Raw genomic sequence first — 12500 nt, forward strand, 5'->3', positions numbered from 1 at the left:
CCAGCATCTTTTTCAGGATCTGTGTGGCGTGTTTTTGGACTTCTGGGTCCTGAATGGGAGGGGAAAAAAAAAAGTTATTTATTTATGTATTATTATTATTTATCGCCAATAAGCAATAAATCCCAAATGTCCATTCCTGGAATATTGGATCTAATCCCCTCCCAATTCGCACATGTTTTCGATCAAGTTAAAGATGCACAGCAAATCTTAGGTTCAACAAATTTAACGAAACATCATTCAAACATTCAGAGGCACTGTGTTCATCTATGCCTTACTAAAACTGAGCATCTGTGGCTCTCACAAACAGACAAAATAAAGACAAAGCGCTTCCCTGGAAATAACTAGATTAAGGTGATTTATATGGCTACTTTAACGGGGCATTAAGGACGTCTGCTATTTCTGGCCCGGTTTGTGGTTCTGTATGTATTGATCCATGGTTGTTTGGAAGATCTTTAGATTTGTGCATTTGACTTTTTTCCCCCAGGCTGGTGCGTATTTCAGACACTACACAGTCTGTGAGACAGGGTTTCGGACAGGCAGTCGCAGCTCAGATAAGCACTCTATACAGCCGCGGTGAGCAGAAGAGCATCTAGAAATACGTCACACTGAACGGGAGATGATGTTATGTTGTTATGGTGAACTTGTGACAAACGTTTTGATTTGTAATGAGCTTAAACAGCCCCAGCGGAATCTGCTTGCCATTAACTGCTGGACTGCTCCAGGGGATAAGAAACGTTTGTCTCCATGTCACTGATCCTTGGGTATCTTTTGCCCCAGAAGGTTAGCAAATGTGCTGCCATTAGAGTTCATGCAGTTGTTGCCTATGTCTGTGAACAAGTTAAAGCTCACTAAAGCAACAAACGCCAGCATGTCTTTTTTTTTTCTATTGTGACTGTGTAACAAAACTGGAAACTTATATCGGTGTTTCTTGGAAGCAGTAGGATGACATTTTTCTCCCTGTTTGCTTTCTGCTGGGTTTGGTAGGAACGGAGTGAGGTAAGCGATTTGCTGTTGATTTGAATTTTATTTTGCATGCCTCCGATAAGCTCGAACAACCTGATGTTTGTTGTTTTGACTCCTTTTATGTTGGAAAACAGAGTTAAAAGATCTAAAGCTCTTGGTTCACTGGTACCCCTTCCTTGTTACCCCATACCCAACCCCTAGATTAGAGGAGGTATATATATACGTAACACGTCGTCTTTACCCCACCGTAAGGGCCGGGTGAAAACCAACACTGTACATTTAGACGGTCCCTTCACACACCTGTAGTGGTTTGGGGCCGGTGATTCTCTGCGACGACGAGCTGAGTCCTGAGGCGGGCAAAGGTGGGGGTGGAGGAGGTGTGGTTTCATCACCTGGCTGTGTCCTGTGATTGGCTGGAGGGTCAGATGGGAGGGGTTGAAGAGGGACAGAGGCAACCGAAGGAGGTGGACCCTGGAGTGTCAAGGCCACGTACGTTCCAGCTATAGCGAGAGCGAGAGAGAGAGTGAGAGAGAGAGAGAGAGAGAGAGAGAAACAAGTTGAGCTCATGATGCAATTAGACTCAAACATTGGGTGTGTAATATCTTCACACTCACATTTAATCATCTTCACTACTTCTTGATGAGACATGGAAGACACCAAGGCACCATTGACCTGAGAGAGAGAGAGAGACGAGATGACGTGTGAGGTAAAGCTGTACAAGTTCTCAAGAGCAAAACAGCAATCAACTGTACCTTAATAATCCTGTCTCCTTCCTGCACTCCGGCTTTAACTGCTGCTCCACCTGTATGGGGGGTGGGGTGTAAATGTTGAGTCTAACAGCTAAGAGTCCAACACACTTCCATAACATCGTTTGCACCCTGGACATCTGTACAGACACATCTGTGTAAAATGGGAGTTGTGTGTCGATACCTGGACGAACGTTCTGCACCAGCTTGATTCTTTCTCCGCACACCGTGAAGCCGAAGCCCAGGTTGTCCCTCTGGACGATCACACATCTCTGCACCAGACCTGCAGCTGTGAAGAACCAGAAACATAAAGAGAGAAAGTGTCAGTCTCGATTCCGACTGTAATTCAAATGCCTGTTATAAGAGGTCCGCAATAACATTCCCACATATGAGTACTATGATTGGCTAGTCTTGCTGTGATTGACAGGTGAGAGAGAGAGAGAGAGAGAGAGAAAAGTGTACGTGAACCGTCCCACTCGGACCGATAAGAGGGCGAATGCTGCTGTGTTGGAATCGAATGCAGAGATACATGAAGGATTCATGAAGATTTCGGACCTTCTGTGAGAAGAGACCGACCCTGTGAGGATCCTGAGGCGTCTAGAAATGTAGCAGCTCCAGTTGGATTAGGCTTCGTGAGGAGAAGCAGACCTCATGAGGACGTTGAGAAGAATAACCTCTTAATAAATACACAAAGTAGCGTCCTACATGTGCTGTATCTCCATCATTGAGCATTTGATGGAGCTTTAGATGCTCAGGAGACGTCAAATTTTCTGTATCCGACTATAGAAAGGACATTATTCATAACAATCTCTGGTGTTTATAACAGTTTATAATCACACCCTTCGGTGTCACCCAAATGAGGATGAGGTTCACTTTTGAGTCTGGTTCCTCTCAAGGTTTCTTCCTCTTCCACCTAAGGGAGTTTTTCCCTTGATGTTAATCTCAACAGATTTGCTTATTAGAGATGAAGGCAGATAAATCGACAGAAATCGATAATAAGGATAAATGACACGTGTGTAGAAATTCACGTGTAATATCCTGGTGTGTTTGTTTCTCTGACTCGTCTGGTGTGTTGTCTGTGGGACGTTACCTGCGCCGTCAGAAGGGAACTCGGAGAAAGAGTCTCTCTGTTGTCCGAGGGAAGACTTCGAGTCTCCCAGCGTCAAGCTGCTCCACCTTAAAAAGAGAACATGTGAAAAGTGTCAGAGGTTCAGAGGCAGGACATCACGGCTCATAAGCCGTGAGGAAAAAGGAGCAAGAAGCTGAGGGGGACGTGCGAGAGGCTGAGAGGGGGAAGAGCGAATCGTTCAAAATCAATCAATAATAATAAAAAAAAAAAAAGCGAGGACAGGCTGGGAATAATGCTGAGACGTTCCTTGTTCGGGTTTGGAGGCAGGCGTTTGAAAAAGTGCAGGGAGCAGAAAAGACTCGACACAGAGGGTTAAATTTAACAGCAATGTTTCCAAAACAAAGTAATGGTTTTCTAAGGGCGAAGTTTCCCGTGTCGTCTGTTAAGAGCTGCTTGTGGGACTTTCCTGGTAACAATAAGGTCGTATAGGATATCGCTGGGAGGAGAAACCTATACGGCGCTAATGTGAGACGATGCTATCGGGAACAAATCGTCGTCGCTAATAATCTGTAACGGTTTGTGACCGCTAGGGGGCGTCTGTTTTCATTTCCCTCAGAGTTTCACCAAATGTTGGAGAATTTGACTGAAAATATGAGGCAGAAGCAGAAGAAATTTTAAAGCTCCAATGAAAAATTGTGACACTTTTATACTAACAAGCAACCTGGGGGATATTTTTAGTAGTCAGTGCCAGTACAGGGATGAACAAATCATGGACACGCTAGCTAAAGCGCTAAAGGTTGCCCAGAGAAATGATTTACTTTCCCGAAGCTAGTTTGCTAGTCGCTAGCCAAAGATTTCAGCCATGAGCTCCAATTGAAATACACAGAATTCCAGATAAAATCTACAATTCCTGGTCCTGCTAATGTCTTAATTTACATGTTCTGCTGGCGGGACAATGATATATCGTGCATTTGTGCTGGAAGTTATTTTGCTCTCTTTCTGTATTATCCATCTATCTGTTGATGATGATTACCTCAGAAACGATGAGACAATTTTCCTTCAAATGACAGCGTGTTTAATTAAACTGACGTGGGGTCGAGTCGGAAAGGTCGTATATACAAATTGAACGTGCTGCATTTTCTTTGAGCTTTGAGTAGACGCTTCGTAAGAAAACACGGTAGACTCGACGGATGCTGCGTCTGTCGTCTATTTGTTGGACTTAAAGGTTACTTGTCTCGGAAGCTGATTGCAGACCTGCTCCCAACAAACTGACTTGAACACACCAGCACATTTTCCTCAGTGCTCTAGATTTAGGAAGGTTGTGAGTTTGAGGTCCACCAAGCTGCCGCCGCTTGGCCCCTGAGCCGGGTCCTTAACCCCCGATTGCTCAGCTGTTTAAAAATAAGATAAAATGTAAGTCGCTCTGGATAAAAGGCGTCTGCCAAATGCCATAAATGTAATACAATTCATGCTGACTGACTGATGCAAAGCAAATCTAGCAGTATATACGCGTTAGAACTCGAACTTTACTTTAAGTAATGAAGTTCTGCTATGACTGTGAGCCAGCGGCCATGCTGATTAGTTGTCACATGCTGAACTCGGAGTCGGTGGAACCGTCACGGAACCAGTTTAGTTGGCGTTTTCTTTGGTTCGGTTCTGGTTCGAAGTCGAAAAATTCCAAGTTAAGAGTTCTAGTTAATGAATGCAGCGTTATTCGGGTTAAAAACATCCGACAGCAGATCAGTAGAGACGTCATCAAGATACGCGGGTATCTGGAAATGAGTTATGGGAACATCGATAAAGAACGTTTTGTTTCTTTTGCATCTTAGGCAGAAATCCTCTCATCATGGCCAATCAGCTTCTGACTTGTTCAGCCCTGTATCGACATGTGACGGTAACGATGTGGGGCGAATAAATATCCAAAAATATAAGCACGTTAAATGTATATTTAAAGTCGTAGTGTTGCTTGTAGAAGCTGTTATGACTGAGTTTGTACAATAAATTAAACACAGCAGATGTTGCTAAACCTTAACAGTCCATTAGGAAAGTATAACCCAGTTTCTCTGAACAAACACTAGCACGTTGTTGGCTTGGGGGGGGGCAGTTGACTCATTAACTCCAGGTGAATTAAACATTTATTAATCCTGCTTAAACGTTACGATCCGACTCCCTGCACCTTCAGCTGATAAGCAGAGGCAGAAAATCCGATAACTCACCAAGAGACAAACGGACTACGAGGAAGCATGAACGGCAGAGAGAAAGAAGAGTGAGGCTACAACAGAGGAAAACACAGCAAGGCAGGAAAACAGGGCTGGTCGTAATCTATCAAGCACATATAAAACTTCAACTCCAACTCGATCACCATGGCCTATCAGCTGAGTGAAGTTAATAAGTTAATTAAAAAAAAAACATTCGTTATATAATAACTACATGCTTTATCTTCCTGTGGTGTCTGTGGTATGTGCCATCGGTGAAATCAAACCCGATGATACGCATTATTACAGCATCTGAACAGCTGATAGAGGCGTAGACTACATTATACTACAGAGCTGAGGAGTTCTCTCACACTAGAGAGAGAGAGAGAGAGAGAGAGAGAGAGAGAGAGAGAGAGTGATGGAGTGAAGTGGAGTGAGGTAGATAGGGAGAGAGTGCTAAAGAGATGGGGAGAGAAAGAGATTGAGGGATGGGTGTGAGAGAGGGAGAGAGAGAGAGAGAGAGAGAGAGAGAGAGAGAGAGAGAAAGGGAGAGATGTGGCAGAGAGAGAGCTAGAGAGATGTGGCAGAGAAAGAGAGTGAGAGAAAGAGAGAGAAAGAGAGATGGGAAGTGAGGCAGATGGAGTGATGCGGAAAGGAGATGGGGAGAGAGGGCGCTAAAGAAATGGGAAGAGAGATCGAGATGGAGAGATGTGGCAGAGAGAGAGAGAGAGAGAGAGACAGAGATGGAGAAATGGGGAGTGAGACAGATGGAGAGATGGGGGATGGATATGGAGAGCAGAAGAGATGGGAAGAGAAAAAGAGATTGAGAGAAATGGGGAGAGAGACAGATGTAAAGATGGGGGGATGGAGATGGAAAGAAATGGGGGGAGAGAGGGGAACAGAAAGCGATAGAGAGAAATTTGGGGGGTGAGTGGGGGTGGTGAGGTGTTGAGCTGTTACTAGGTGGGTATTTTTTTGGGGACAATATAAAACATTTTTTTATAAAACAATATTTTGCTGTAACAGAATTTGACCCTATATACATTTTTTTTTTTAAATCAAACATTTCTGGCTGCAACAAATCACAAAAGTCCTAGAGAGACTGAGCAGTAGAAACTAGTGTGTGTCACGGTGCTGATAGCGTTAGTCATCGGCTGTATCTGGTTCCCTCGTCACATCGCCCAGCCCTTGAGGGAGAACGAGAAGTTTCTACGTGGTTAAGCTTTCATTCAAATGCCTGTGTGTGATATCAACCATCAGTCACTCGCTTCAGTACAGCAGTCACTCGCTCACAGCGTCGTTTACAAAATGACCTTCGACCTGTGAGCTACCTTTAAACGGACGGGACAGTCTGCGTCGGCCTGCTACGGCTTCACAAAGAAAGCGGGAGCACGAGATGGACGAGACGATAAGACGAAAGAGGAACAGACAAAACAGAGAGAAAGAAAGAGAAAGAAAGAGAGGAAGAAATTACGGTCCTCATATGCGAGATGAAAGGATAGGGGACGACTTCTTATGGACAGATGTTATCGTGACAGTCCCTGTATGTGCCGCAATGCCGTCTACCTCACCACACAAACACACTATTGTAATACACACCGAGGGGAAAACCAAGAAAAACGAGTGAGAGAAGCAGCCGAGACGCGACGGCGAGAAAAGTGGAAAAACCTGTGAGTTTACCGTACACCATCCTGCAGTTCTCAGTACTGCTCCCCTGCTCCATGGGAACTCAACTTTCCGATTAAAGTGTGTGTGTGTGTGTGTGTGTGTGTAAATTAGCACTCAGTGACACAATAAACACAACGTGACATGCTGCTACAGAAAACAATAATCAGTAATAAATCAGGTTACTGTCATGAGACGCGGATTCAGTCTTTAATATTCCTTTTTACTTACAAACGTTATACGATAAACAAGTACGATATACTCTTTAATCCGTTTGTAGCTACGCCGAACGTTCTACAACGTCCACAAAACAAGTTTGTTGTCGTTCGACTTGAAACTTCCAACAATTTCCTGTCTCTCATTCAGGATGTTGGTAAACAAACTGCGACCTGTCACGATTTCCGTACGATTCTGTATGTTAAACTTTGTAACAGTAAACAAACTAAGTACATTTTAACTTGCTCAAGAAGATGCCTGTTTAGCCTCGAAGGACGGAAGGAGTCTCCAGTGTCAGAGCTTTGAATCTGACGGCTTCGAGAGAAAGGAAATGGTTGTTTATAGCTGCTCTAAAATCACACTTTTTTTTTTATTAATAGGTTAATAATTCTTGTATTATGAAGGTGGATTCAGTAACGTAGCTTCGTGTCAGGCTGCACGACTGATTATTTTCCTGCGACAGCATGCCTCGGTGTCGTAGAACGGCTTGTTTCATTCCATGGAGTTTTAAGACTAGAGACTATCAAATTTTGATGTACCTCTCACACTACAACCTTTTAATTCGTTACGTTTTGTTTCGTACACGACGCGACGGATCACACCGACTCATACCTGTCCAGAGTCGAGGTCGGAGGTCGGACACTCATGTCTGCGCGGCTCCCGAAGCCTGACCACTCGAGAACGTGTAGTGAAAGTGTAGTCAGCGTGTGGTCATCTCTTTAGTCTTCTTCCTCGCTCTTGACTCATTCACAGAGATGCAAAGTTTTCACTTTACTCGCTGTATGTATAGTATAGTTTATTTCTATCTTCAGGCCATGGCGATGATCCTGGTGTACATCATGTACATGTACATCTGTCTGCAAGCTGAGACGGTAAAGAAATGGTACCTCTGTTCACTCACTTTAAAGCGTTAAGATTCTGGGATAACAAACAATCTAGCGGACAGATTTAACATTTCCTTTCGGCTTTGACCGTAGTGTAGTTGATTAGATGATCACGAAGCCAGAAAATAAAGTGTGAGCCTTAATTTAGAGTTATTTGTAATTTAGAAACATCAACAACACTTGAATGTGTTGCTGTTAATCATAGTTCATCCATTTTGTTTGCTTTAAAAGTAGAGTTTAACGTTAGTGCATGCTTAAATCAGTAGGTAATAATGTGTTTCATAGTAAAAATAATAATAATTAAAAGATATTAATCCTTGTTAAATGTCACTGAACTCAGCTGTGCCCTGAAGCCTCGGCTGACTGGTGACAATGTTGTAAACAAGGTGACTGAAAGGGGAATAAAATACTGATTTTAAAATATATATATATTTTTTCTTTTAAAGTGCACCTATTAAATAAACTGTCGCAGTTTATTTTTGCTCATACAAGCAAAAAAAATGTAGCTACGTTATTTTTTGCCTGCAAAACAAGCCTGAAATCTGCAAGTAGTGTTAGCTTGTTAGCTAGTTAGCTTGCTAGCCTGTTAGCCTGCTAGCTAGCTCCAAACAGGGTCGTTAATCATTTAAAGTAAATAGGGATCCATAAACTCGGCTATTTGTTGCCATCTTTGTTTGTTGAATTCGATATTAAATGCAATATTTCGAAAGTTTAAACAGAACAAAAATGGAATCTAAAAGCTGGATATTATAGTAATCTGCGTCCAGAATTGCAGGCCGAATCAAATCCACGGTGTTGCGTTAACGTGACGCCGGAATGCTGAGCTCCTCTCTCGGCTACGTCACGGATAAATCCTTCACAGGCCCGGTGTAATCTCCTTTAGCTAACTGGTGTAGCTTCAGCTCAATCAATGAAGGGAAGCTTTGAGTTGAGCCGTAAGCAAACTTCCAATATCCAAATAAACAAATTAAAAAAACGCTGGTAAATTTCCTAAAAAAGATTCAGTCATTAAGCTTCATGAGGTCAGTCTGAAACTGGTCCAGGATCAGATTCCATGGTTTCACACATCCGCCTGTTGTGTTTCGGGACTCGATCTCCGTCTGCATCCATTCAGCATCTCCACACTGGTCTGTGGGCTTCACTGGGAATCTGTTTAAAGTACAGCACAGGTACAGACTGCAACAAAGATCTGCACCATCGCTGGAGCGGAGACAAACAGACTCACTGTCGCCATCTTCAGGTGGGACAGAAGAACTGCAAGGACAACAGTGCTGGTGTCTCACAAAGTGTTCAAAACTCCCACATGGAGATTCATTCATTCATTCATTCATTCATTCATTCATTCATTCATTCATTCATTCATTTTCTACCGCTTATCCGAACTACTCAAGGGGAGCCATTGCCCATCTCAGGCGTCATCGTACACCCTGGACAGAGTGCCAACCCATCGCAGGGCACACACACACACACACTCTCATTCACTCACACACTCACACACTACGGACTATACTATAAGTTCATTCAATTCAATTCAATTTATTTGTATAGTACTTTTAACAATTTCCCATTGCATCAAAGAAGCTTTACAAAAGTGTGGAAACAGAAGAGAGAGAAAAAAATATTACACTGCCATCATTGAATCCATCCTCTTCTGCACCTCAGTAACTGTTTGGTTCAGCTCAGACACCAAATCTGACCTCAGAAGACCACAGAGGGTAGTCCGGACTGCTGAGCGAATCATTTGCACAACTCGCCCCACTCTCCAAGACCTGTACTCCTCCAGAGTGAGCAAAAGGGCAGAGTCAATCACTCTGGATCCCTCACATCCAGCACACTCCCTCTTTGAACTGTTGCCATCTGGTCGACGCTACAGAGCCCCGAGCACCAGAACGACCAGACATAGGAACAGTTTCTTCCCTCAGGCAATCGATCTGATGAACAATTAACACCATGGAACACACAACACCTAATACTTGTACTATGTGTACCTCAATTGCACATTTCATACATGCACATCTGTACATACATACATATTGTCTAAATGTTTACGGTTTACTTCAATCGCACATTTCACAATTGTACATGTGTACATACAAATTGTATATATTGTTTACTTCAATTGCACATTTCTCACACTTGCACATTTGCACATACAAATTGCCTATATAAATGTGTACATACAATTTCGTCTATATTGTATATGTCATTCTGTTACACTGTGGAGCTTCTGGCACTAAAACAAATTCCTCGCATATGAAAACATGCCTGGCAATCAGTAAATATCTGATTCTGATATTAACACCTATGGTTACACATTGAAATTAATTATAATTATTTATAGGTGTTAAAAAAATAAATATTTTTACATTTTAACATTTACAGAATTTTTGTGAATTTTATTTGTGTGAAGAGTTTTGAAAATGTGGTTTCGGTATTGAACAATGCTTGTTAGCAACTGAAGAAAAAACTGTAAATTGCAATTAGCTTGTAATGATTATTTTTTAAATTTTTGGATATAAAATTGAGAATATTTTGAAATAATTACTGCTTAAATGAGGGCACGGTGGCTTAGTGGTTAGCACGTTTGCCTCACACCTCCAGGGTTGGGGGTTCGATTCCTGCCTCCGCCTTGTGTGTGTGTTCTGCATGTTCTCCCCGTGCCTCGGGGGTTCCCTCCGGGTACTCCGGTTTCCTCCCCCGGTCCAAAGACATGCATGGTAGGTTGATTGGCATCTCTGGAAAATTGTCCGTAGTGTGTGAGTGTGTGTGTGTGAATAAGAGTGTGTGTGTGCCCTGTGATGGGTTGGCACTCCATCCAGGGTGTATCCTGCCTTGACGCCCGATGATGCCTGAAATAGGCACAGGCTCCCCGTGACCCGAGAAGTTCGGATAAGCGGTAGAAATGAATGAATGATTTAAATATCCTCATCTGTTCACAAGTACTCAATCAGATTACACAGACCAAATTACATGTAGTCAATTACAACACATGATAATGTATGCAGTAAGCAGGGCATTGATTTTGTGCATAAACAGATGAATGTGAATAATGAGATTAATCACAGGGAGCAGTAGAAAACAACTAAAATCTTGTGTGACCTCCAGATGAGTCAGATAAACTGCAGAGTAAAACAAATAGACTTTATTCATAAAAAAAGAGCAAAACACTGCAGTGGTAATGTAATCAGTTGATGCAACAATGGAAGATATTCAAAATCCAGAGGTTTTCTTAGCAATTATTTACAGTTACAGCATTTGGCAGATGCCCATAACCAGAGTGGCTTAAATTTTATACAACTTAGTAATTGAGGGTTAAGGGCTTTGCTCAGGGACCCAGCAGTGGTAACTTGGTGGACCTGGGATTTGAACCCACAACCTGCAGTAGCACAGCACCTTAGCCATTAAGATATGACATGTAGTTATAAGGATATGCACTGTTGTGACCCCTAATCTGGACTAGAATATCCACCAGTAAGTCAAAGAAGTGCAAAGCTAAGAATAACAATAAAAGCATGCTGTGTCCCTGAAGTCTGAGTGTTAAAAAAATATTATTATAATTAATAAAAACTTAAACTGTACACTGAACTGAATACAAACATGAAATTTCATGTGAACAAAACAAATCAACACAAAACAAAAACAGAGCTCATTCCTCAGTTACGACATGCTGGCTGTCATGATGACCTGTGAAAGAAGGACAGTGAAAAAGAAAAGTAAATAATTAAGAGAGAATACACAAAACACTTCTGTTTGTGCTGTTATATGAAAATAAACTATGAAAATGTTGCAATGAGGCCTGACATTAAAGAAAGACATGTGAAAGGACCACAGACTGAGTCAGTTCCTGTTATGAGTAACATTGCACTGTATCTATAAGCAGAAGCTTCAACAACCTGTCGATTTCTTTCAGCTAATAACAAGATGAAAATTGCAGATTAGGTTACCAAGAAAACAGAAAAAGCCAAGTCCTCTGTCCAGAAGACTTTATTGGCCATGGTTCAAAACATTCAGACTGTTTCAAAGCACTGACACCGTAGATTTCTTAAATAAATCTTAATTACGTCTGTGAGAATGAGTTACAATAGAAATGATAATGTATTATTATTAGAGTATCAAATCTCTGGTTTTAATGGTACTTCTCTCAAAGCTGCCCCATCAAACACATCCAAATTATGTTTTAAATAATTATATACATGAATAATAATGAACAGGAATTAATTTCTGGATTATTTAGCATTTTCTTGTATTCCTTACCTTGAGCTCTGAAACATTACACAGAGAATGATGGTCACTACCAGATATGGACAGGCTGCCACTAGACTACTGATCAGTTTAAGCACTGACAGGGGAATTTCTTTATGGAAGAGTACACACACACACACACACACACACACACACACACACACACACACACACACACACACACACACACACACACACACACACACACAATTCAGCTTGTTAGCAACTGAAAAAACTGTAATGTAAAGTATTAAACAATTTGTTTCTTATTTTGATTAAATACTTAAATACTGTATACTAGGCTGACAATTAAATTTAAAACTTATTTTTCATTAATACAGAAACTACATACAGTGGACAGATTATTAATACAGAAACTACATACAGTGGACAGATTATTAATACAGAAACTACATACAGTGGACAGATTATTAATACAGAAACTACATACAGTGGACAGATTATTAATACAGAAACTACATACAGTGGACAGATTATTAATACAGAAACTACATACAGT

The 12500-nt window shown here is 41.7% G+C and overlaps 1 protein-coding gene and 1 long non-coding RNA gene across 9 annotated transcripts in view; both read right to left on the minus strand.

Moving 5' to 3' along the window:
* The window catches only part of arhgef11 (Rho guanine nucleotide exchange factor (GEF) 11), a 32823-nt gene extending 23862 nt beyond the window's left edge, over window positions 1-8961 (minus strand). For 3 of the 8 annotated variants that reach the window (XM_047812168.1, XM_047812153.1, XM_047812178.1), the window contains exons 1-8: window positions 7467-8961; window positions 4995-5009; window positions 2800-2885; window positions 1894-1998; window positions 1716-1765; window positions 1578-1635; window positions 1264-1463; window positions 1-49 (exon numbers count right to left, since the gene is read on the minus strand). The exon at window positions 1-49 is cut by the window's left edge and continues 23 nt beyond it. In XM_047812168.1, the coding sequence (XP_047668124.1) occupies window positions 1-49; window positions 1264-1463; window positions 1578-1635; window positions 1716-1765; window positions 1894-1998; window positions 2800-2885; window positions 4995-5009; window positions 7467-7501 (598 nt within the window). In that variant the 5' untranslated portion in view covers window positions 7502-8961. The remainder of the gene's footprint in view (window positions 50-1263; window positions 1464-1577; window positions 1636-1715; window positions 1766-1893; window positions 1999-2799; window positions 2886-4994; window positions 5010-7466) is intronic. The other 5 variants (XM_047812165.1, XM_047812173.1, XM_047812146.1 and 2 more) reach the window with 2 other exon arrangements.
* A 2064-nt stretch (window positions 8962-11025) lies between these two features.
* LOC113643825 overlaps window positions 11026-12500 on the minus strand; it is a 1948-nt gene continuing 473 nt past the window's right edge. Inside the window, exons 2-3 of the long non-coding RNA XR_003440878.2 lie at window positions 11993-12092; window positions 11026-11422 (exon numbers count right to left, since the gene is read on the minus strand). This is a non-coding gene — a long non-coding RNA (uncharacterized LOC113643825). The remainder of the gene's footprint in view (window positions 11423-11992; window positions 12093-12500) is intronic.

This window comes from Tachysurus fulvidraco, chromosome 1 (assembly GCF_022655615.1).
Source record: "Tachysurus fulvidraco isolate hzauxx_2018 chromosome 1, HZAU_PFXX_2.0, whole genome shotgun sequence".
In the NCBI taxonomy this organism is placed as follows: Eukaryota; Metazoa; Chordata; class Actinopteri; order Siluriformes; family Bagridae; genus Tachysurus; species Tachysurus fulvidraco.